General features: G+C 36.6%; 1 protein-coding gene across 1 annotated transcript in view; it reads right to left on the bottom strand.

Moving 5' to 3' along the window:
• Window positions 1-27,520, bottom strand: part of LOC112630251 — an 83,061-nt gene that overhangs the window by 48,490 nt on the left and 7,051 nt on the right. Inside the window, 7 exon segments of the mRNA XM_025394414.1 lie at window positions 3,996-4,125; window positions 4,302-4,361; window positions 4,363-4,401; window positions 4,404-4,515; window positions 5,390-5,465; window positions 9,974-10,052; window positions 21,401-21,552. Of these exon segments, the coding sequence (XP_025250199.1) occupies window positions 3,996-4,125; window positions 4,302-4,361; window positions 4,363-4,401; window positions 4,404-4,515; window positions 5,390-5,465; window positions 9,974-10,052; window positions 21,401-21,552 (648 nt within the window).

Raw genomic sequence — 27,520 nt, 5'->3', positions numbered from 1 at the left:
GACTCCTCCCTAACTCATTTTATGAGGCCAGCATCATCCTGATACCAGAACCTGGTAGAGATACAACAAAAAAAGAAAACTTCAGGTCAATATCCCCAATGAACATAGATGCAAAAATCCTCAATAAAATACTGGCAAACAGATACAACAGCACATCAAAAAGTTTATCCATCACCATCAAGTTGGCTTCAACCCTGGGATACAAGGTTGATTCAACATACGCAAATCAATAAATGTAATTCATCACATAAACAGAACTAAAGACAAAAACCACAGGATTATCTCAATAGACACAGAAAAGACCTTTGGTAAAATTCAACATCCTTTCATGTCAAAAAAATAAAGAAACCTCTCAATCAACTAGGTATTGAAGAAGCATACCTCAAAATAATAAGAGCCATATATGACAAACCCACAGCCACTATCGTACTGAATGAGCAAAAGCTGGAAGCATTCCCTCTGAAAGCAGGCATAAGATAAGGATGCCCTCTCTCACGACTCCTATTTAACATAGCGTTGGAAGTCCTGGCCAGGGCTAACAGTAAGAGGAAGAAATAAAGCGTATTCAAATAGGAAGAGAGGAAGTCAAATTATCCTTGTTTGCAGATGGCATAACCCTATATCTAGAAAATCCCATTGTCTCAGCCCAAAAGCTTCTTAAACTAGTAAGCAACTTTAAAGTCTCAGGATACAAAATCAATGTGCAAAAATCATAAGCATTCATATATACCAACAACAAGCATGCGGAGAGCCAAATCATGAATGAACTCCCATTCACTATTGCTACAATGAGAATAAACTACCTAGGAATCCAACTTACAAGGGATGTGAAGGACCTCTTCAAGGAGAACTGCAAACCACTGCTCAAGGCAATCAGAGAGAACACAAACAAATAGAGAAACAGTCCATGCTTATGGAGAGGAAGAATCAATATCACGAAAATGGCCATACTGCCCAAAGTAATTTATAGAGCCAATGTCATTACTATTAAATCACCACTGACATTCTTCACAGAATTAGAACAAAAGCTATGTTAAAATTCATATGGAACCAAAAACAAGCCCATATAGCAAAGACAATTCTAAACAAAAAGAACAAAGCTGAAGGCATCATGCTACCTGACTTCAAACTATACTAAAAGGCTACAGTAACCAAAACGGCAGGGTACTGGTACAGATATATATAGACCAATGAAACAGAACAGAGGCCTCAGAAATAATGCCACATATCTACAGCCAACTGATCTTTGACAAACCTCACAAAAACAAGCGATGGAAAAAGGACTGCCTATTTAATAAATGATGTTGGGAAAACTGACGAGCCATATGCAGAAAATGGAAACTGGATCCCTTCCTTATACCTTATACAAAAATTAACTCAAGATGGATTAAAGACTCAAATGTAAAACCCAAAACAATAAAAACCCTAGAAGAAAATCTAGGCAATAACATTCAGAACTTAGGCAGGGGCAAAGATTTCATGATGAAAACACCAAAAGCAATTGCAACAAAAGAAAAAATCGACAAATGGGATCTAATTAAACTAAAGAGCTTCTGTACAGTAAAAGAAACTATCATCAGAGTGAACAGACAGCCTAGAGAATGGGAGAAAAATTCTGCAATCTATCCATCTGACAAAGGTCTAATGTCTAGAATTTATAAGGAACTTTAAAAATTTTACAAGAAAAAAACCCGTTAGAGAAATGTAAATTAGAGAAATATAAATCAAAACCACAATGAGATACCATCTCACGCCAGTCAGAATGGAGATTATTAAAAAGTCAATGACTTTGCTACTGTGAATAGTGCTGCAATAAACATACGTGTGTATGTGTCTTTATAATCGAATGATTTATATTCCTGTGGGTATATACTTGGTAATGGGATTGCTGGGTAAAATGGTATTTCTGGTTCTAGATCCTTGAGGAATTGCCATACTGATTTCCACAATGGTTGAACTAATTTATGTTCCCACTAAAAACCTAGGTGATGGGTTGATAGGTGCAGCAAACCACCAAGGCACATGTATACCTATGTAACAAACCTGCACATTCTGCACAAGTATCCCAGAACTCAGAGTAAAAAAAAAAAAAAAAAATTAAATTTTTAAAAAGGGGAATAAAAGTCAAGAAACAACAGATGCTGGTGAGATTGCAGAGAAAAAGGAATGCTTTTACACTGCTGGTGGGAATGTAAGTTAGTTCAACCATGTGGAAGGCAGTGTGGTAATTCCTCAAAGATCTAGAAGCAGAAACACCATTTGGCCCAGCAATTCCATTACTGGGTATATACCCAAAGTAATATAAATCATGCTATTATAAAGATACATGCCTGTGTACATTCACTACAGCACTATTCACAATAACAAAGACATGGAATCAACCCAAATGCCCATCAATGACAGACTGGATAAAGAAAATGTGGTACATAACTACCATGGAATACTATGCAGCATAAAAAGAAATGAGATCATGTCTTTTGCAGGGACAAGGATGGAGCTAGAAGCCATTATCCTCAGCAAACTAATCCAGGAACAGAAAACCAAACACTGCATGTTCTCACTTATAAGTGGGAGCTGAATGATGAGAACAAATGGACACATCAGGGGGTGGGGGTCCAGGGGAGGGACAGCATCAGGAAGAATAGCTAATGGATGCTGGGCTTAATAACTAGGTGAAGGGTTGATCTGTATAGCAAACTACCATGGCACAAGTTTACCTGTGTAACAAACCTGCACATGTACCCTGGAACTTAAAAGTTGATTATATGTATTTATGCACAAAAAATAAAAATAGAAAATATAAGATCATAGTTTCCTAATTTGCAAATTTCTCTCTTTTAATGTACCTGACTGCGTGTGCTGGTACCATTGGGACCTCACATCGTGATACTGCAGGACTGGAGTTCAGGGAACCCAACACAAGAAACTGCTCTGGCTGGTGCACTTGATGTGAGAAATAAATGGTCTTGGTCTCTGACCCAGTGGTTTCCTACAAGTGAGGTACAATTTAGATCCTTCACAGTTTCTGATTTAACAATGGGAGATATTTTTGTGGCCATATCTGCAAATAAGAGATACTAATAAAGAAAAAGAATAACAACAGTGGCAGCAGAGAACCCAGGGAATAGGATGAAGGGCCACTTTGACTGATGTAAGTGGATAAGTAATCTCAAGTGGGAACTAATTTTTGCCGAGGTAAGGAAAATGTCTAAAGAATAATTTTGGAACAGAAGCTCCTAGGAAGTATTTTTAGACAGATGCTTATTTTCATACAGGAGAAAACTGGTTGTTCCCTAGGATCTCAAATACGAGGCAGAAGAGGTTACATTTGGAGACATGCTGTAGGTTAGTAGCTCCAGCACATCCTCGAGACTGAACGGCACAGTTTCCAGCATAGTAAAGTACAGTTAAATTCATAGGTGTAACAGGCAAATATGGTTTAAATAATAAAGGCCCAAATTCAAAAAGAGTTGGAGGTTTGGGTTTATAGTCAAACATCTACCATCATCAGTTTACTCTTTTGTTAATTCTCATGGTTATAGCTTCATGACATGCAGATATTAAACATCAAATCTAGTTTTTCCTTGCCTTGTTTTCCTTTGTACATTTATTAGACACTAGCTACAAATAACAATTATTAGAATTGTTGTATTTGTCTTCTTCATTAGATTATGAATGTCTGAAATTTAGAATAATATTTCAGTTATTTCCTCTAGCCCTCAAATTATTTAACATGGTGTTTTGGTAACTGCCTACATTTTATTCTTCAATTAATTAATGCCAAATATACATATTTTTCACAGTGTCCAGATTTAAAGCCTGTCATCTATTTATCATTTTTATTAATGCAGAGAGTAAATTATTTAAATGGCCTAACACTTGTGTAAAGCTATCTGTAAAAAGAACAATACTATAAATTAAACAGTGTCTAGAAATCTACATTCCTTTAACTCCCAGAACTGTCCAGCACCACAAGCTTTGTACGATGGTTTTACCATATTTGTCTGTCTTCTCTCCAATGGCATCAACTGTGCCATCTGGATGCAGACGGACAAACCCTCCAGTCAGCTTGTTATAGAACTGAAGAGTATTTCCTTTTGTAAACTTCCAGCTTTCTGCAGTCCACTAAAAAGAAAAACAAAACAAAACAAACAAAAACACCAGTATGAGAAGAAACAAAGAAAAGAAATTGCTAAGAAACAGTACTTACTAGACACTATAGGCTGTTTTGTTTTAACACATCAAATAGTCATTTGAACATTGTTTATATGAAATAATCTTAAAGCCCCCAAAAAACTTACTGTTTCTTTTCTTTTAAGGTCCAGCTTCTGCCCTGAGAAGATAAAGGAAAGAGAGGGTCATTAATTTCAGAGTGTCATGCTTTCTCCAGCCATCATAAAATATAGTTTTCCAGGAAATGTGTATACATGACACCTACTTGCAAAGAAGATACTGTTATCCCTGGCATACAGTTCTCTGACAATTTTACAATCATCTTCCCCCTGATCTAGCCATCTGTGAAAAGAAAAGTGCATCGATTATTTTCAGACTTTGTATTTACATTAACCATTGGCAATTATCTTCCCAAGTCAGAAATACAAGATAGCAGGAATTGGAAAAGACGTGACCATCTGGCTCTCAAAGGCAGAGCAGTACAGAATGGGAAAGAAAATCCTAAAATGACTACAAGACTGCAAGGGAGGTAGAAGAAGCAGTTACTATCTGGAAAGGCTAAAATATGTTTTTGCCTAATACACAGGTGAGTAACTCAATCGGTCTGCTAACTGTCAAAATCATAGATGTTATAGTCACTGGATCAATTTATCCTGTCCTTTGATCACTAACTATAGTTTAAACTCTGATCAGTTATTTCATAAATGGTTATTATGGGTTCCATAGGAAAAGAGGCAGGACAATGTCAAAAAAAAAAAAAAAAGCAAATCTATCACCAAAGCAAACTAATCACCACTGCTGGGAAAATAACTCAAAAATCAAGGTCCATTGACAGTGAGTAAGCTACTATCATCTTTGTATAAAAAGCTACGTGAAACACTGTGTACATTTATTATTTTTGAACCGAATTTGGGACCTAGTCCAAAGGGAATATGTTTTCTTGTCAGAGACTTTCATTTTTCTTTCTGATATGAACAGAGAAGTCATATTTTTAAAAATCTATCTTAATTTACCATTAAATATTAAATTTGTATCATTAGGAATGATGATAAACATAATAAATGTCTTTCTCAATAGCATAAAGAGCCTCTAAGGTTAATGTTCACAGAAGTTAACCAACAAAGCCTCAGTGACTAGGAACAACTAAATAAGCTACCCAGTTCTCAATGCATAAACTTGGAATGGATTTTTTCAATGTAAAAGTACACCTACAAACCTGTGACAGAAGAACGCATATTCGTAATTTGTTGTGGGATCCTTGATAACAACATCATCAAGAAACCAGCCATTTCCTAAACACAAATTAAAGAACGAAAATGTAACATGAATAAATATGGTCCAATATTATTTCAAGTTTTGAGAAACAAGTTCTAACTTCCAAATATACATAAAGGCCTTGCACAATATAAAGCTTTAGTACTTCAAATAAAGCAAAGTATAACAGAAGTAAACTGTAAGGAATGTATTTCTTGTACATATAACAAAAGCAAAGCATTATTTTAAGGCTTTATACTTTATGATATCTATTTCAGTGTGCTTTTCCAAACAATTGAAAATAGAACAATTCTGTAGCTGCTTTTAATTTCATAAACTGCATTCATAATCCCAAACCTAACATGTTCCAAATAATATATACTTGATGAGTTACCAACACTTTCTATTTCCAGGAAGTTTTTAAAGTTCAAATTTAAACAAAGTCTGCATAAAATACATATGTTTTGATAGACTAAAAATGAGTAACCATTCAGAAATTCTGTCCAAGCACATAGACTCAACTGGTATACATAAAGGTAGACATTTCTTTTTAAATGTTTAATTTCATATTAATTTGCAAACTAGAGTTAGTTAAAATCATTTTTACTTACACATAAAATATTTTAATTAGTCATAGTTGTTTTGTCTATGCAAAGATCCAGCTCAAAATATATTCTACTCTAATTAAAATTATTGAGTTGGTGAGTGTATACTCATCAGCTATAAGATAAAATTTATTTTTTTTCTTTTATTTTTTATTTGTATATATTTAGAGACAGAGGCTCACTCTGTTACCCAGGCTGGAGTGCAGTAGTGCAATCACAGTTCACTGTAGCCTTGAACTCTTGAACTCAAGCAACCTTCCAGCCTCAGCCTCTCAAGTAGCTGGGATTCCAGGTGTGTGCCACCATGCCCAGCTAATTTTTAAATATTTTTGTAGAGATGGGGTCTCGTATGTTGCCCAGGCTGGTCTTGAACTCCTGGCCTCAAGCGATCCTCACACCTCAGCCTCGCAACATGCTGGAATTATAGGCATAAGCCACTGTTCTCAGCCAAATAAAACTTTTTAACACAGCATACAAGACCCTTCAGCTTACTCTTCAGCTTCATCCCTCATCACATACTCTCATTATTGAGTCGTGTTAAACTCCTCACAGTTCCCTAGACCAGTGGTTCCCAAACTTAGCATGCATCTGAATCACCAGGAGGGATTACAAAAACACAGACTACTGAGTTCTACAGTTTCTAATTCAGTAGGCCCAGCACAGGCAGCCTACAGTGATCAAATGTCCCAGTTTGCCCAGGACAGAGGGGTTTCCCAGGATGCAGGATTTTCAGTGCTAAAACCAGGACAGCCATAGGTAAACCAGAATAGCCACAGGCAAACCAGGATGGCTGGTCATCCTAGATAAGATCCCAAGCATTGAATCTTCAACAATTTTCGCAAGCAATGCTGATGGCCCAGGAACCACACTTTGAAAACCACTGCCATAGATGATTCATATGCATAATTCTATACCCTTACATATGCTGTTTCCTTTACCTGAAACAAAATCTCCAAAATGTTATTTAATTTCATTTTTAAATGCTATCTCCCAAAAAAGAATAACTTGTTTCCTTTAAGGAAAAATAAAATGTTACCAGAATTCTAAACTGAGTTTTAAGAGCTTCTGGGGAGGCTGTAAAGAAAACTCTTAGAGGTAATGATACATTAATTTTAACAATACTTTGTAAGCTAATAAGTTAGTTTTTAAATTGTTAATGTAAAAATATATTGTCTACATTTTTGTCATGTTTTTCCCATAAGAAAGAACCAGAACTGGATTTAGAAAACTAGAAAAGATGGGTTCCTGAAGAAAGCTAGGCTGTTCCTGCACGGATTAGGGAGAGGAAAGAATCTAGAAGTCTTATTAACCAGCATTTTTTACATATGTATGTTGGTGAGTAGGTATTTGGAGCTGGAATCATTTGTCTTACTATCTTCTCCGATTATCTGCCTACAATTCTACTCCGACTGTTCTCCAGACTGCCCTTTCTTCGTGGCCAAAGGCAACTGAGGAAGCCTGCAGATTTTTATTCAAGTGAGGGTCATGTAACAAATTCTAGATGGCACATGTTCTTCAAGTGGTTTCTTCACAACGGAAAAGCCCCTTCTACCCCCTCCTATTACTGGCAGTTGGTGTATAGGTATCAAAGCAACAGCCAACCTACTGCAATGAAAACTTGTAGCTTTCATACTCAGTGGTGAACCCATAACTTGCCTGTCCCTTCCTTCATAAGTCCTGAATATGTAGCCTTGTGCCTACATTTAGGATGGTGCTGGGATAGGTCTAAGTGCACGTGTCCCCCTAAAATTCATCTATTGGAACCTAAGATCCAATGTGATAACATTAAGAGGTGGAGCCCTTAGGATGTGATTAAGTCATGAGGGCCCTCATGAGTGGGATTAGTGCCCTCATAAAAGGACTTCAGGGAACTAGCTAAGCCTTTTTGCCCTTCCACCATGGGAGGACAAAGCAAGAAGCCCCTCCCAAGACACCAAATGCCAGCACTTTGATCTTAGACTTCTCAGCCTCCAGAAGTATAAGAATAAATTTGTGTTCTTTATAAATTGCCCAGTCTAAGGTATTTTGTTACAGCAGCCTCAAACTAAGTAAGACAGATGGTGAGATCTTGCTTCTATTATTTTATTCTAGTCTTTTGAGACCTCAGCAGAAAATGAGACAGAAAAAAACACCATCATAACATTCTGTTAGACTGTACTTATAGTTCTGATTTTCGCTTTGGCCCAAAGTCATGAAGAGGACTGAAACACCTTAAATGACTTTTTTTTTTTTTACTTTCACCCTTTTAATTAAATTTTTGTTTTACTAAATTGTAGCAGAGAATGTGGCTTGTTTGGAGAAATTTAATGAGATTTTCTTTTTGGCCTAATATCTGAGTCAAATTATAAAAATGTTTCATGAAGTTTTGAAATTAAAGTGTTTCCCTATCTACAAAGTACAAACATCTGAGGAGAGTAACTTAAGTATCCAACTAACCTACCAAAATCTGAGACATATGATAAAATTCTATCCTATCTTCTTTTCATTTCTTCTTGACTATCCAAGAGTATTTTACTTTATTTATTTGCCATATTATCAATGGAATAAAGGCTCATGACTCTTATAATCTCGTTGTGAATTATAAACTTCATCAAAAAATTACCCTTCTTGTAACTTTTCATGCTTGTTGTCTTGAATTTTACTTTATCTTACAATAAGGTTATAACTAAGATTGTTTCTTTTATTTACATATTTCTGATACATCATTGCCTAAACTTTTATTTTTAATATTACTAGGTCATTTATTTCAAGTGTCTCTTTCATAGAGCATATAGTTGGACACGGAGATTTTTTAGGTTGAAAATTTTTGCCTTTATTTCTGTTTAGAAAAATTAACAGAAACTCAGAAATAAGGCTAAAAGATGACATATGTCCTTTCAATATTGTAGTAGAACACCAACAAGCTTGTCTGAGAATCATTTGACTCACTGTGGGAGTGTGACATTATTTGATTTAATATCTACTATGGATTCAGGCCTAGACTCTGTAAAATTAGCTATCAACTGACAAAAAATAATATGCAAATAACTTACATCTGTTCAAAATATAGATATATTTTGTCTGAGAGAGAAGACAACCTCCAAAGTATATTTGTATTGTCTATAGAACATTGGTCATATTTTTTATTAATCTTATTCATAATTATTTTTTTCATGGATTATATGTACATATTTTTTAGTTTCTTGCAACCTCCTTTCAACCAGCTTTGTCAGCCTCCTAATTCCTTCATTAATTATCTAAACACATTGTCTATTCTGTATTTGTATAACAATCTTGTTCTTACTTTGAAAATTATAATTTGACACATTTTAGTAAGAAAGTTTATCACCTTGTTTGATGCATTTGGGTTTTTTTCCTTTTTCTTTTTTTGTTTTGTTATGTGCCCTTTAGTAGTCGTCTTTTGTTAAATGGATTTTGTTTATCTTATAATTGTTTTACACAGTAGCAGAAAATAAATTTATTGGGAAGATGTGAGTCATCTCACAGAGTTGATGAGAAGACTGAGGAAAAGCATGAATAAAGTGGCAGCTGAAAACAGCTGAGACGTCACTGCCATGACAGTCTCCTTAACATGCCACTGTTGGACAATCAGTAGCCTTCAAGGAATATCACCGCCAGGAGATATGACTGCTGCCTCCATCACTAGCATGCTGGAATGCCGCCACATGTCACAACATATAAATCCCCAGTCTCTTCTATTTTTTTAAATTATTCTTTCTAGCATTTAGGCCCATCGTAGATTATCCCCTATGTCATTTTGAAGAAAAATACATCTAGTTAAATTTTAAACGGTATTTGGAGACAATATTTTGATTTCACATAGTCAATACATAGAGATCCATTTTCTACCAATTTTCCACAGTATTTTCTAGATTTGAACAGAGTTTCACAAAAACAGAGTGAAATCAAACCTTCGTGAACTCTCTGTGGAAGAGCCTTACCTGGGCCAAGTCCATCATGGCCTATCACAATCTTACACAAATCTCCAAGGTGCACAGCCTCCAGGAAAAAGGTGTCAGTCTATAATGAATCAAAAAGTATAATTAGATCTAGACTATCACTGTGATTTATACCAAGAGTATAAATTAAGATGCAGTGTTTTTTGTTTGTTTGTTTGTTTGTTTGTTTGTTTGTTTTTTGAGACAGGATTTCCCTCTGTCACCCAGGTTGGAGTGCAATGACACAATCTTGGCTCACTGCAACCTCTGCCTCCCAGGAGCCAGTGATCCTCCTACTTCAGCTTCCTGAGTAGCTGGTACTACAGGCATGTGCCACCATGCCAGGAGAATTTTTGTATTTTTTGTAGAGATGACGTTTGGCTATGTTGCCCAGGCTGGTCTGGAACTCCTGGGCTCAAGCAGTCTGCCCACCTCGACCTTCCAAAGTGCTGGGATTACAGGCATGAGCCACTGCACCCAGCCAGTAAAAACTGATTGTAAAAATTAATTTACAATTAAAAGGAGCCATAGTTGTGCTCCAATGGTTTACATATTCAGAATATAGATAAAAAGTGAAAATCACAGAATACTTTTGATAAAATCAAAGATAACGCTATAGGTTTCAATCCAAGAAAAATACACGATGTAGCATATCCATTAAAAAATGATAAGAAAACAAAAAATAATCTTTGTATAGTGTATTATGTTTCAAAATATTTTCATATGCATTTATTTTATTCTCAAAAATTTGCTAAGTGAAAAAAAAAATCCTTTCTACAGATAAGAAAGTTGACGCACATATCCAGGATTAGAGCTCAGCTCCTCCCTCTGACACATAATAAGACTATTTTCTTTTGAACCTCCTTGTCTCTGTGTAAATGCACTGTTAATAATATAAATAATGAGAAACAAAACCATTAGCATTCATTGACAAAAAATATACTGTTCATGCCTGGTACAAATTAATGGATAACATTGTTATCCCTTTATCCACCAAACAGAACAGTTAGAAAAGCAGGACTTTCTATGCAATAAAAGAAAATTATGAGTTATGATATTTATAATAATATAGAGAACTCTAAGGAAAAGAGAAGAAACATATAATGAAAATATGTTGACATGTTCATTAAGAACTAGTTGGGTCATCAAGGAAAGCTGAGATAAATATACTATGAAAAAATGTCTATAATTTACTCAGTAAAAGAAAAAGTTAAATATTATATGCATATTAATATTAGAGATAATAAAATAATGTATCTGGCTTCTACATTCAACAATAATATTTGCTGTATATAATTATCCACATTTAACAATATACATACAGATTTAAACATCAACAAAGATGGGAGAGATGTCAAGAAGATGGCAGATAAGGAAGCTCCAGGCTCCAGTTTACACATGGAGACACTAAGTTAACAATAACATAAGAACTAGAATACTCTTCTTTGAAAACTTTAGAAACCACTTGAGAGATGCAGCACCCAGGCCAATGCATAACCAAGAAAGGACTTCATCCAAAAAGGGCAAAAAAGTTCAAGCCATTTTATATGCCCATGCCCTACCCCTACCTGGCATAGTGCAGTACAATAGGAAGGAAACCACCCACACTCCAGAATCTCCCTCAGGACAGAAACAAAAGAGTGGACCATACATCCAAAATTCTGTCTTGTCTGAAGGCTGCCTGAAAAACTGGTTTTTTTCTCCCCTGACTTGGGGCCATGACAGAAATGGCAGATAGTCTGGAAGGCTAAAAGACAGAGGCCAGCCCTGCAGCCTGTCTTTTCAACAGAGCTTCTTCAGTACAGCAGACAGACAAGGCAAGCAAGAGATTGTGGGCTCTGGATAAGAAACAAGAGCGAGCAATTAAGAAAATTAAGATACTTAAAATCAAATACATAAGCCCAGGGAAGACACATTGTCAGAAAAGGTTTGAGAGGTCCCAAACCTCCACCAGAGCTGATCAATGCAAGTTTTCCCCTAGTAAAGCCTATGACTCATAATGACTGTGAAGTATAGTTGTATTTCTAAATGTTCAAATCTCAATAAAAGATCACAAATCCTACAAAGAAAAGAGGAAAACATGGCCCAATCCAAGAAATGAATGGTTCCATGAAATAACCCTAAAGAAATACAAATCTCTAAACTTCCTAATAGAAATTTAAAACAACTATCTTAAAATATTAAATGAGCTAAAAAGAATACAGAGAGACCAACTAAATGAAATCAGTAAATTCAGGCATGAATACAATGAAAAAGACAGAAACTATAAGAAAAAACCAAACAGAAATTCTAAAGCTGTTAATATAATAACTAAACTGAAAAATTCACTAATGGGGTTTAACATGAGATTAATAAGGCAGAAGAATCAGCTTTCTTGAAGGTGGGTCACTTGAAATCATCAAGACAGGAGCAACAAAATAGAAGGGTGAAGAAAAGTGAAGAGAGCATAAGAAACTGATGAGACACCATTAAACAGGCCAACATATGGATTACAGGAATTTAAAAAGGAAAAGAGAGAGATAAAGGGGCACAGAGCTTTTTTGAAAAAATAATGGCCGAAAACTTCTAAAATCGGAGGAGTGAAATGCACATGTAAATTCAAGAAGCTCAATGAGCTAAAACTAAAATAAACGAAAAGAAATTCATACTTAGACACATTATAATCAAACTGGTGACTTTCAAAGAGACAATCTTGAAAGCAGCAAGAGAAAGGCAACTCATCATATATGATGGAGATTCTATAAAATCATGAGTAAATTTAAGTAGAAACCATTCCGGCTAAAAGGCAACAGGATGATACACTCAAAATATTAAAAGAAAAAAAAACTCTCAACCAAAAATTTTACATCAGGCAAAACTGTCAAAAGTGGAGAAGAAATTAAGACTTTCCCAGATAAACAAACTGAGTAAGCTCACTACCACTCGACCTACAATACAAGAAATGCTAAGGAAGTCTTTAAAGTTGAAATAAAAGGACACTAGAGAGCAACATGAAGCCATATGAAAATATGAAGTTTGAGCCCGGGATACAGAGGCTTGCAGTGAGCCGAGATCAGTACACTGCACTCCAGCCTGAGCAACAGAGTGAGACCCTATCTCAAAAAAGAAAAAAAAAAAAAAAGGAAAAAGAAAAAAGGAAGGAAGGAAGGGAGGAAAGGAGGGAAGGAAGGAAAAAAAATAAAGTTCTTCAGTAAAGGAAATAAATAGACAAACATTAGTAACTTGTATTATTGTAATTTTGGTGCATAAATCCACTTTTACTTCTTGTATAGAATTTAAAAGACAAAAGTAGGTATGCAATATATAAAGATATAATTTCTGACATCAATAACATAGTTGGAGGGTGGAGCTGTAAAGGGTGACAACTTTTGTGTGCAACTGAAGTTAAGCTGTTATCAATCTAAAATAGAATATTATAACTTTAAGATGTTTTATATAATTGCAATAGGACCCACAAAGAAAATATCTACAGAATACACACAAATGGAAAGGAGAAGGGAATCAAAGCAGGTCACTACAAAAAGATCAATGAGACACAAATGAAGGCTATAAGAGAGAAAAGCAGGAGAGGAAAGCTACAAGACATATAGAAAACAATTCACTAAATGACAACAGTAAGTCCTTCCCTATCAGTAACTTTTTAAGTGTAAATGGATTAACTCCATACAAAAAAACATAGATGGGCTCAATGGATTAAAAAAAAAAAAAAAAAACAAGATCTAACTATGCTATCTACAAGAGACTGATTTTAGATCTCAGGATAGACTCAGGTTGAAAGTGAAAAGATAGAAATTCTATGCAAATGGGAACCTAAAGAGGGAGACAGTGGTCATATTTATATCAGACAAAATAGAGTTTAACTCCAAAACTGTCACAAGAGACAAAGAAAGGTACTATATAATGATAATATGGTTAATTCACCAGGACTTAACGTTTAATATATATACATATATATATATAACAGTTTTATATATATAACATATCTATGTGTTATATAACATATCTATGTGTTATATATGTTATACATGTGTTATATATGACAATACTTGGACACAGGGTGGGGAACATCACACACGGGGGCCTGTCATGGGCATGGGATAGGGCGGCATGGGGAGGGATAGCATTAGGAGATATACCTAATTTATATTAGGTATATGGTAATTAGGCATATGGTAAATTAGGTAAATGGGTGCAGCAAACCAACATGGCACATGTCTACCTATGTAACAAACCGGCACGTGGTGCACATGTACCCTAAACTTAAAGTATAATATATATATAACTTAAAGTATATAATATGTAATATATATCATATATATTATTCATAAATATATATGCACCTAACATCAGAGTTTAAATACATGTATGTATACACATATATGGATACATATATATGCATATATACATATGTATATGTGTATATGTATGTATCCATATATATATAAAGCAAACTTTTACAAAATTGAAGGGAGAAATAGACAGCAACACAATAATAGGAGATTTCAATGCCCCACTTTCGATAATGGATAGAAAAATGAAACAAAAGATCAATAAAGCAAGAGGACATGACCAACACTATAAACCAATTGGTCCTAACAGACGTATACGGAACCACCAACAAACATGGAACATTATCCATGAGAGATCACAAGTTAGTTCACAAACAAGTCTTAACAAATTTAAGAAAATTAAAATAATATAAAGTATCTTTTCCAATCATGGTGGAACAAAACTAGAAAATAATAGTAGGTGACTAGAATATTCACATATATGCGGAATTAAATAACTCACTTTTTTTGTTTTTATGTTTTTTTTTTTTTTAATTATACTTTAAGTTCTAGGGTACATGTGCACAACATGCCGGTTACATAGGTATACATGTACCATGTTGGTTTGCTGCACCCATTAACTCATCATTTGCACTAGGTATATCTCCTAATGCTATCCCTCCCCCTGTCCCCCGACCCCATGACAGGCCCCCATGTGTGATGTTCTACACCCTGTGTCCAAGTGTTCTCATTGTTCAATTCCCATCTATGAGTGAGAACACGCAGTGTCTGGTTTTCTGTCCTTGTGATAGTTTGCTCACAATGATGGTTTCCAGTGTCATCCATGTCCCTGCAAAGGACATGAACTCATCCTTTTTTATGGCTGCAGAGTATTCCATGGTGTATATGTGCCTCATTTTCTTAATCCAGTCTATCATTGATGGACATTCGGGTTGGTTCCAAGTCTTTGCTATTGTGAATAGTGCCACAATAAACATACGTGTGCATGTGTCTTTATAATAGCATGATTTATAATATTTTGGGCATATACCCAGTAATAGGATCACTAGATCAAATGGTATTTCTAGTTCTAGATCCTTTAGGAATCACCACACTGTCTTCCACAATGGTTTAACTAGTTTAACACTCCCACCAACAATGTAAAAGCATTCCTATTTCTCCACGTCCCCTCCAGCATCTGTTGTTTCCTGACTTTTTAATGATGGCCATTCTAACTGGTGTGAGATGGTGTCTCATTGTGGTTTTGATTTGCATTTCTCTGATGACCAGTGATGATGAGCATTTTTTCATGTGTCTGTTGACCACATAAATGTCTTCTTTTGAGATATACCTGTTCATATTCTTTGCCCACTTTTTGATGGGGTTGTTTTTTTTCTTGTAAATTTGTTTGAGTTCTTTGTAGCTTCGGGATGTTAGCCCTCTGTCAGATGGGTAGATTGCAAAACTTTTCTCCCATTCTGTAGGTTGCCTGTTCACTCTGATGGTAGTTTATTTTGCTCTGCAGAAGCTCTTTAGATTAATTACATCCCATTTGTTTATTTTGGCTTTTGTTATCATTGCTTTTGCTGTTTTTGTCATGAAGTCCTTGCCCATGCCTATGTTCTGAATAGTATTGCCTAGGTTTTCTTCTAGGGTTTTTATGGTTTTAGGTCTAACATTTAAGTCTTTAATCCATCTTGAATTAATTTTTGCATAAGGTGTAAGCAAGGGATCCAGTTTCAGCTTTCTATAAGTTTCAGCTAGCCAGTTTTCCCAGAACCATTTATTAAATAGAGAATCCTTTCCTCATTTCTTGTTTTTGTCAGCTTTATCAAAGATCAGATGGTTGTAGATGTGTGGTGTTATTTCTAAGGCCTCTGCTCTGTTCCATTGGTCTATATCTCTGTTTTGGTAACAGTACCATGTTGTTTTGGTTACTGTAGCCTTGCAGTATAGTTTGAAGTCAAGTAGCATGATGCCTCCAGCTTTACTCTTTTGGCTTAGGATTGTCTTGGCAATGTGGGCTCTTTTGTGGTTCCATATGAACTTGAAAGTAGTTTTTTCCAATTCTGTGAAGAAAGTCATTGGTAGCTTGATGGGAATGGCATTGAATCTATAAATTACTTTGGGCAGTATGGCCATTTTCACAATATTGATTCTTCCTATCCATGAGCATGGAATGTTCTTCTGTTTGCTTGTGTCCTCTTTTATTTCGTTGAGCAGAGGTTTGTAGTTCTCCTTGAAGAGGTCCTTCACATCCCTTGTAAGTGGTATTCCTAGGTATTTTATTACCTTTGTAGCGATTGTGAATGGAAGTTCACTCATGATTTGGCTCTCTGTCTGTTATTGATGTATAGGAATGCTTGTGATGTTTGCACATTGATTTTGTATCCTGAGACTATTCTGAAGTTGCTTATCAGTTTAAGGAGATTTGGGGCTGAGATGATGGGGTTTTCTAAATATACAATCATGTCATCTGCAAACAGGGACAATTTGACTTCCTCTTTTCCTAATTGAATGCCTTTTATTTCTTCCTCTTTCCTGATTGCCCTGGCCAGAACTTCCAACACTATGTTGAATAGGAGTGATGAGGGAGGGCATCTCTGTCTTGTGCTAGTTTTCAAAGGGAATGCTTCCAGTTTTTGCCCATTCAGTATGATATTGGCTGTGGGTTTGTAATAAATAGCTCTTATTATTTTGAGATACATTCCATCAACACCAAGTTTATTGAGAGTTTTTAGCACGAAGGGGTGTTGAATTTCGTCGAAGGCCTTTTCTGCATCTATTGAGATAATCATGTGTTTTTTGTCATTGGTTCTGTGTATGTGATGGATTACATTTATTTATTTGCATATGTTGAACCAGCCTTGCATCCCAGGGATGAAGCTGACTTGATCATGGTGGATAAGCTTTTTGATGTGCTGCTGGATTTGGTTTGCCAGTATTTTATTGAGGATTTTTGCATTGATGTTCATCAGGCATATCGGTCTAAAATTATCTGTTTTTTGTTTTGTTTTGTTTTGTTTTGTCTCTGCCAGGCTTTGGTGTCAGGATGATGCTGGCCTCATAAAGTGAGTTAGGGAGGATTCCCTCTTTTTCTATTGATTGGAATAGTTTCAGAAGGAATGGTACCAGCTCCTCTTTGTACCCCTGGTAGAATTCAGCTGTGAATCCGTCTGGTCCTGGGTTTTCTTTTGGTTGGTAGGCTATTAATTATTACCTCAATTTCAGAGCCTGCTATTAACAACTCACTCTTTAAACCATCATCGGGTTGGGTGATGTCAGCAACATGGCAGACTAGGAGGATTCTGACTTTCAATTCTTCCATGGACATACCAAATAAACAAATACAAATACATCAATTCACTTGGAGAGATATCCAGACACTTATTGCAACACACACACACTGGGAAACTGAGAAAATATCCACATGGAAACAGGTAGAAAAAGCTGAGACAAGCTCCTGCCACAAACCACACCCCAGAAATAGCACTGCACAGTCAGGAGCTTCTCCAGCTTCAAAAAGGAAGTGTTTGTTTTTTTATCTGGAGCCCACAATCTCTTGCCTGCCTTGTTGTCTGTCTGCTGTACTGAAGAATATCTGCTGCAAAAAATAGGCTGCAGTGCTGGCCTCTGTTTTTCCAGGCTTCCAAACTATCTGCCATTTCTGTCATGCCTCCAAGTTAGGGGAGACATAAACCAGTTTCTCCAGCAGCCTTCAAATGAGACAGAATTCTGGACATAGGATCCACTCTTCTGTTTCTGTCCTTTAGTTATCCTGTTGTGCTGTGCAATTCTGCAGTCTTCCTGTTTGGAAGGAAGACCCCATTGAAGCCCAGCTCTACCAAACCAAAGGGCAAGTTCCTTTCCTTCAGAATGTTGGCTCCCATGGGCTCCTCTTCCAAGGTATGGGGACATACAAAAACAGAAAAATGAAAGTTAAAAAAAAAAGGTGGCATGTCTGCACCTTCTCTATATGTGAGGAGTTCCCGTTCCTGCCTCCTGAACCAGAACTAGAGGGCTTCTACTGAGCCCCCATATCTGAGGTCCAGTGCCTGTTTCCAGGTTTCTGGTGCACTGAATCCAGGCTGAGGGATTGTAGAGGAGAAAACCTAACTTTATGGTTGCTATCCAAGGGATTGGCTCCTACATCAACTGCCTCTGAGAGCAGATGGGGCTTGGCATATGAAAATCCCCTGGGATCACAGAGAACTAGGAGGTGGTTTTAAGCAGGCAGCTATACCCCTAGACTTAGTGCAGAGTAAGCAAGGAAAATTATCTAACTTCCAGTTTCTTCCCAGAAGAGGTGTGACTGCACACAATCCCAGCTGCTGTCTGGGGGTCAGGGCTTCTAACTAGAGTATATCTGGAAGCCTAGAGGGCAGGAAATTAGTAAAGTTCCCAGACCCTCAATAGGCATGTGGGTACTTCCCATGTCTTCTCACTCTAGCTCACTCCAGCAATAAAACCAAGTCCCCAGCTTCTCCCTGAAAAGAGTTTCTCTACACACTGAGCATCGCAACTTTCATAGCTCCCACCTAAACAACTGGCTCCTAAATCAACTACTTTTGGAAATGTGGGGGCTCAGCATTTGAGAATTGCCTGGTACCACAGAGAACAAAGAGGCAATTTCAACTGGGTACAAGAACACTTCCAGCAGCTATCCCACATAAGGCTTAGCACAGAGCAAGCAGGCAAAAATACCCAAATCCCTTTTTCTCACTACAAAAGTTTGGACTTACACTTTCTCAGATGCTGCCCCAGAGTTGAGCTTCTGGTTAGCCTGCATCTGGTTGGTGATAAGTCAAGTAATTACAAGTCCTTTGTGAACCTGAACAGACATGCCTTCTTCCCCACCCGGCTCCAGTGATAAAGCCAATCTCCATCTTCTCCCTGGAAGGAGTTTGTCCATACATTGAATGTCCCATATTTTACAGCTTCTACCTGAGGGACTGGGCTCTAAATCACCTACTTGTAGGAGCTGATGGGGATAGGCATTCTTAAGTACCCCAGGGACTGCAGAGAATGAAGAGATGCTTTAAACAGGTAAGGAGCACTTCCAGCAGCTTTCTCCTGGCTTCATGCAGAGAGAGCAGGCAAAAAACCCCAGCACCCAGTTTTTCTTTGAAAGAGGTTTGATGCACACCTAATGTCAAGTTTCCCAGCAATTTCCATGGGTTACATTTTTAATTATCTTGTATCCAGGCAGTGACAGAAAAAGCAATCAGTAGTCTACTGAGTGTCTGCACACTTCATACAGCATTTTCCCCTGGTTCATTCCAGTGATAAAACAAGTCTCCAGCTGACCCACCTGTCTCTGAGAACTGATGGAACTGAGCATTTGCTAGGCTCTTGGGGGCAACAGAGAGCAATGCAACGGTGTGGTCTGAACAGGAGTGCAGGCATTTGCCACAGATCCTCTCTGCAGCTTAATGCAGAGTGAATGGGAGATAAACTCCAGATTCTGCCTGAGGAAAAACAGAACTTGATCACACATCTAGCAACCCAACTTTTCCAGCTGCTTCTCAAGAGACTGGTTTCTATCTTACCTATCTCTAGGGCACTGACAGGACTTGGCACACCCTAAACTCCTGGGGACCACTAAAAACAAAGACAGTAGTTGGGACAAATACAAAAGTTTGGAAGGCACTTAATCTCTGCCAAGTTGATCGGTGAGGTTCTATTTCCTATATGAAGCCAGTCTCACAAGATTGGGAGAGGTGGCTGTCTTATCTAATTCATAGAAACTAATAGAGAAAGTCAAAGAAAATGAAGAAAAAAGGGAAATATGTCCCAAACAGAAGAACAAGATTAATTTCCAGAAATGGAACTAAGTGATTTACTCAACAGAGAATTCAAAATAACAGTCACAAAGATACTGAGGTCAGGAGAGCAATGAATGAACCAAGTTAGAAATTCAACAAAGAGGAAATACAAAGGCTTAAGTTCCAGAATAAACAAAGAATTTCTACAATTCAACAACAAAAAAGAAGAAATAACCCAATTTTTTTCTTTTTCAACTTTTATTTTAGATTCAGGCAGTACATGTACAGGTGTGTTAACTGGGTATATTGTGTGATGCTGAGGTTTAGGATATGAAGGATCCTATCACCCAGGTACTAAGCCTAGTACCCAACAGTTTTTCAATCCTTGCCTCATTCTCTTGCATCCCTCTCCACACCCCAGTATCTATTGTTGCTCTCATTGTGTCCATGAGTACCCTATAATTAGCTCCCACTTATAAGTGAGAACATACAGTATTTGGTTTTCTATTCCTACAAATAACCCAACCCTAAAATGGGCAGAGAATTTGAACAAACATTTCTCCAAAGATTATATACAAGTGGCCGATAAGCATATGAAGGATGCTCAACATCACTAATAAATAAAGAAATGTAAACTGAAAGCAATGAGATATCCCCTCATAGCCATTAGGATGGGTGCATAAAAAAAATTAACAAGTCTTGGCAAGGAGGTGGAGAAACTGGAACCCTTGTACACTGCTGGTGGGATTGTAAAATGGTGCAACCACTATGCAAAACAGTATAGCAGTTTCAAAAAATTAAAAACAAACTACCATATGATCCCTCAGTCTCACTTCTAAATATGTATCAAAAACAATTTGAAAAGATGAGCTCAAAGAGATAACTGCACCCCCATGTACACAGTAGCATTATTCACAATAGCCAAGAGGTGGAGGCAACCCAAATGTCCATTAATTGATGAAATGATAAATGAAATGTAGTTTGTTTGTTTACACACAAGGGAGTATTATTCAGCCTTTAAAAGAAAGGAAATACTGTCACATGCTATAACATGGATGAATCTTGAGGACATTATGCTAAGTGAAATAAGCCAGTCACAAAAGACAATTACTATATTATTTCCCTTACATGAGGTATCTGAAGTAAAAATACAGAAATAGAAAGTAGAATGGTGGTTACTAGGGACTGAAGGGAAGGAGAAATGGGGAGTTGTTAATTACTAGATTACCAATTTTGGAAGATAAAAAAGTTCTGATGATCTGTTGCACAGTAATGTGAATACTTAACATTACTAAACTGTGCACTTAAAATGCTCTTAAAATAGTTACAACAGTAAATCTTATTTTATGTGTTTTACCATGATTAATCTTTTTAAAATCAACAGGTATTTTGCTTACTTGTCCTCTTAAAAAATTGAAAGAGCTCTTCGATCTAAATAGTTGTCTGGATCCTGTATCTCCCTTTTCCCCATGGATAGAAATGTAGACGTTTGCTACTGTTCCAGCATTCCATAGCTCACCCGTTGCCACATTCACTTCATATATTGTCACTGACAACATAAGAAAAAAACCTTTTTAAGTGCCAAGCAGTGCTCATATAATAGAAAATTACGTACAGAAATCTCCCCTTATCCATGGTGGAAAAGTTCCAAGATCCCCAATGGATGCCAGAAACCACAGATAGTAACAAATTCTATATATACTATGTTTTTCTCTACATATACATACTTATAATACAGTTTAGTTCACCATAAGACATTAACAATAACAATAAAATTGATTAATTATAACAATATACTATTCACAATTTCACAGACAGAAAACTTGTTCTTACCACAGATCTTACCAAATTTGACATACTTTTTTTTTCTTTCCATATTAATTCAAGAACTTTCACCTTTTCACTTAAAGGAAGTACTTTATGGCTTCTCTTTGAAATATCCAAATTACCAGCATCACTGTTCTTGCACTTTGAGGCCATTATTCAGTAAAATAAGGGTTACTTGAACACAAGCACTGCGATACTGTGACAGTTGATGGCTACTAAGTGACACACAAGCGGAGAGCATATACAGCATGGATTCACTAGAGAAAGCGGTGATTCACATCAGGGCAGGATGGAGCAGGACAGCAGGAGATTTCATCACACTCAGAACGGGACACAACTTAAAATTTGTGAATTGTCTGTTTCTGGAATTTTACATTTAATATTTTTGGACAGCAATTGACTTTGAAGAACTGAGACCAAGGAGAGAAAAACCATGGACAAGTGGAGACTACTGTACAGAAATCCAATCAAGAGTTCTAGTTCCAGGTAATACGGAGTAACATGCACCACCCAGTCTCTCCTACTGAATGCAGCTGTAAAACTTTGACAGAATGCATAGAACAGCTATATGAAGGTCAAAACATGAACAGCGGCAGGAGGAATGGGGAAGAAGACCAAAATTTAAAGTAACACCAAGCATCTGTGAGTTTACCATTTTTCCTCCTCCACAGTCCCCCAGCCTAGATTCAATGCACCAGAGACCTGGAAATAGGTACCGGGACCTCAGATATGCGGGCTCGGTAGAAGCCCTCTAGTTTTGGTTCAGGAGGCAGGAAAGGGAACTCCTCAAATATAGAGAAGAGAAGATGCAGACATGCTACCATTTTTTTACTTGCATTTCTCTATTTTCTTATATCCCTGTGCCTGGGAAGAGGGGTACATTGGAGCCAACATTTTAAAGGAGAGAACTTTCTCTTCTGTTTGGAGGAACTGGGCTTCAGTAGGTTCTTCCTTCCAAACAGGAAGACTGAAGAAGTGCACAGCACAACAGGATAACTAAAGCCTCAGTTTTCTAAGCAAAGGACCAAAAGAAAGATCCAAGAACTGTAGAGATTTTAAGAACTGAACTGACATTGGAACCACAGCCCACAGAAGGCAGTTTAGAATTTACAACCTGAAATTAAGTAGTCAACTGTATACTAAAACAAAAATATCAACATTCTCCTTAGGATTTAAGTAAGAGCTACTGTCTCACATAATAATATGTAAAATGCCCCGGATATAATAAGAATAATCAGAATATTAAGAACAAGAAAAATATCAACTCACATGGGAAAAGAGAACGGAGACATCACCATTGAGATGACACGGGTACTGATTATCTAGCAAATATTTTAAAGCAGTCAGGATACAAATGTTACTACAAACAATCATGAACACTCTTAAAACCAATGGATAAACAGAAAATCCCCACAAAGAAATAGAAAATTTAAAGAATAACTAAATAGAAATTTTAGAACTAAAAAAAACATCATAAGCAAATTTTAAAACTCACTGAATAGGCTCAAGAGCAGACTGGAGAGAACAGAAAAAGGCACAAATGAGCCTGAAGACAGATAAACAGAAATCATCCAATCTAACAACACAGAAACATACGTTTTCTAAAAAATGAACCTCAGGGACCTGTAGGGTAATGACAAAATACCTAATATTCATGGGCATGAAGTACCAGAAGAAGATAAAAAGATTATAATTCAAGAGTTCTGTGAATTCAAACACATTCCTGCACTGCCCTCCCACACCAGCTCCATCCTCTGGATTTTCACATCAGTTGATATTCCTTCATATTCCATTCCCTCCTCAGCTCATGCAGAAGGTTTATAAGTAGGAATTATTGAGGGAAGTTTTATTTACTTTCTGGGATTGTAAACTTGACAATCCTTTTCTAAAGATTAATAACTTTTCTCCATTCTTTTTCATTTTTTCTTTTTTTTTATTCAGGGTCTGGTTCTGTCACTCAGGCTGGAATGCGGTGGAACAATCACGGCTTACTGCATCCTCAACCTCCCAGGCTCAAGTGATCCTCCCTCCTCAGGCTCCTGACTAGCTGGGACTACAGGCATGTGCTACTATGCCCAGCTAATATTTATATATGTACACACACACACATATATATATGTGTGTGTATATATATATAATCATGTGTATATAACATAATTATATAACATTATATTACATATTCATAATATATAATTTTATATATTCTTTTTAATAGAGATGGGGTTTTACCATGTTGCCCAGGCTGGTCTTGAACTCAAGAGAGCCACCTGCGTTAGCCTCCCAAAGTGCTGGGATTACAAGTGTAAACCACCACACCCAGCCTTCCCCATTATTTTTCTAAACAAACTCTCATTTTTCCTTTTTTAAAAACCAAATAACTATGATACAATTGGAGAGAGAAAACAAGAGGAGGGGAATCAGAGTAACAGTGGTCTATCATCTTTGTGCTATTCTATTCAGAGGTATTCTTCTTTTATTGTCCATGTAAGAACTTAAAAGACAAATATATAACAAAAATGAATTGAAGTTTTCTTAATCAACTGACACATTTGTCCAGGGTTCTACTGGGTAAACTGAAATACAAAATAGTTGTTTCATTAAAAAGTACCCATAGGAGAGGATATGGAGAAATAGGAACACTTTTATACTGTTGGTGGGAGTGTAAACTAGTTAAACCATTGTGGAAGACAGTGTGGTGATTCCTAAAGGATCTAGAACTAGAAATACCATTTGACCCAGCCATCCCATTACTGGGTATATACCCAAAGGATTACAAATCATGCTGCTATAAAGACACACGCACATGTATGTTTATTGTGGCACCATTCACAATAGCAAAGACGTGGAACCAACCCAAATGTCCATCAATGACAGACTGGATTAAGAAAATGTGGCACATATACACCATGGAATACCATGCAGCCATAAAAAAGGATGAGTTCACGTCCTCTGTAGGGACATGGATGCAGCTGGAAACCATCATTCTCAGCAAACTATCGCAAGAACAGAAAACCAAACACTGCACATTCTCACTCATAGGTGGGAATTGAACAATGAGAACACTTGGTCACAGGAAGGGGAACATCACATACCGGCACCTGTCATAGGGTGGGGGGAGGGGGGAGGGATAGCATTAGGAGATATACCTAATGTAAATGATGAGTCAATGGGTGCAGCACACCAACATGGCACATTATACATATGTAACAAACCTGCACATTGTGCACATGTACCCTAGAACTTAAAGTATAATTTTAAAAAGCGTATTTTAAAAAGTACCCATAGGGCATCAGCAAGATGATGCAAACCCTAGACCCACATTTGCCCACAGAGATACCATCATAACAACAATACTTGGAACATTTGCCTTTGTGAGAACCCCAGAAACCACCTAAGAGGTTCCTACACCCAGGCAAGACCAAAGACAAAAAGAACCTCATCGAAACCAGTAGGAAAATTCATGGCATTTTACATGCCGAAGCTCCCCCTCCTACCCCCGGCACATACAGCATGACCAAGTTGCATTTATACCTAGATATACAAGGATGGTTCCACATACAAAAATCAATCAGTGTAACATGCCACATTAACAGAAAGAAAGCCAAAAAACAAAAAACTTCACTGATGCAGAAAAAGCATTCTTATAATCCAACATGCTTCCTTGATAAAAACTCTCAACAAACTAGGAATAGAAGGAAACTATCTCAACATAATAATGGCAATATATAAAAAGCTCACAGCTAACACAATACTTATTGATGAAAGGAAAAAAGCTTTTCCTCTAAGATCATGAAAAAGACAAGGATGCCCCCTCTCATCATTTCTATTCAACATATGACTGAAAGTTCCAGGTATTGCAATTAAAACAAGAAAAACTAACAAAAGATATCCAACTTGGAAGAGAAGAAGCAAGATTATTGCTGTTTGCAGGTTATATATGTAGAAAACTCTAAAAGGCTCCACACACACAAAAATTGTTAAAACAACAAAATCAGCACTCAAAAAGCAGCTGCATTACTATATACTAACAAAGAATAATACAAAAAGAAATTAAGAAAACAACTGCATTTACAATAGCACCAAAAACAATAAAATGCTACACTTAATACTAAACCAAGGCAGCGAAAAATATGTACAATGAAAACTACAAAACATTGTTAAAATAAATTAAAGAAACAAATAAATGGAAAGACACTCCATGTTTGTAGAAGACTTAATATTGTTAAAATGTCTACATTACCCAAAGCAATCTACAGATTAAATGCAGTGCCTATCAAAATGTCAACAGCAATTTTTACAGAAATAGGAAAAAATCCAAAAATTCCTATAGATTGCCAAGATATCCCTGAATAGTCAAAACAATCTTGAGATGAACAAAGTTATAAGCCTAACACTTCTTGATTTTAATACATATGACAAAGCAACAGTAATACAGGCAGTGTGGTACTGGGATAAAGACAGACAGACTAACAGAATAGAATAGAGAACTCAGAAATAAATCTTCAATTATACAGTCAAATGATTTTGACAAGGGTGCCAAGACCACACAAGGAGGAAGATAGTCTCTTCAATAAATGGTGTTGACTAAACTGGATATCCACATGCATGCAAAAAATAATAATAATAAGGTGGAATCTTTATCTTACATCAATATAGATATTAACTAAAAATGGATTAAAGACCTAACCATAAAAATCTAAATCCATAAAACTACTAGATGAAACCTTAAGAGAAAACCTTCGAGATATCAAATTTGGCAATTATTTCTTGGATATGACACCAAAATCACATGCAACAAAAACAAACAAATGGGGCTACATCAAACTTAAAAACTTCTGCACAGCAAAGGCAACAATCATTAGTGTAAAGAGGCAACTTATGGAGTTGCAAAAAATATTTCCCAGTCACGTATCTGATAAGAGGCTAATATCCAGAAAAAATAAGGAACTCCTTCAACTAAACAACAACACATGGAAAAGAGACAATCCAATTTAAAAATAGGCAAAGAGCTTGAATAGACAATTCATCAAAGAATATATACAAATGGCCAAAAAGCCTACAAAAATTCAACATCACTAATTATTACAGAAATGCAAATGAAAACCACAATGAAAAACTACCTCACACCCATTAAGATGGCCAGTATCAATGGGAAAAAAAAAACAAGTGTTGGGGAGAATACAGAGAAACTGGAACCCTTGTGGGATGTAAAATTGTCCAACTACTATGGAAAAAGGTATGGAGTTCCTCAAAAAATTAAAAATTGAATTACCATAAAATTCAGCAACCCCATTTCTAGATACACATCCAAAAGAGTTCAAAGTAGAATCTCAAAGAGATATTTAAATTTGCACATCCATGGTCATTACAACATTATTCACAATAGGTAGAAGGTGGAAGCAAGCCTAATGTCTGCTGTCAGATGAATGGGTAAAGAAATTGTGGTATATACATATGATGGAGTAATACGCAGTCTTAAAAAGAATAAAAAGGGGCAGAGCAAGATGGCCGAATAGGAGCAGCTCCAGTCTTCAACTCCCAGCGCCAGCGACACAGAAGACCGGTGATTTCGGCATTTTCAACTGAGGTACTGGGTTCATCTCACTGGGGAGTGCCGGACGATCGGTACTGGTCAGCTGCTGCAGCCCGACCAGCGAGAGCTGAAGCAGGGCGAGGCATTGCCTCACCTG

Source organism: Theropithecus gelada, chromosome 8 (assembly GCF_003255815.1).
Source record: "Theropithecus gelada isolate Dixy chromosome 8, Tgel_1.0, whole genome shotgun sequence".
In the NCBI taxonomy this organism is placed as follows: domain Eukaryota; kingdom Metazoa; phylum Chordata; class Mammalia; order Primates; family Cercopithecidae; genus Theropithecus; species Theropithecus gelada.
This window is presented reverse-complemented; position numbering and strand designations above follow the sequence as displayed.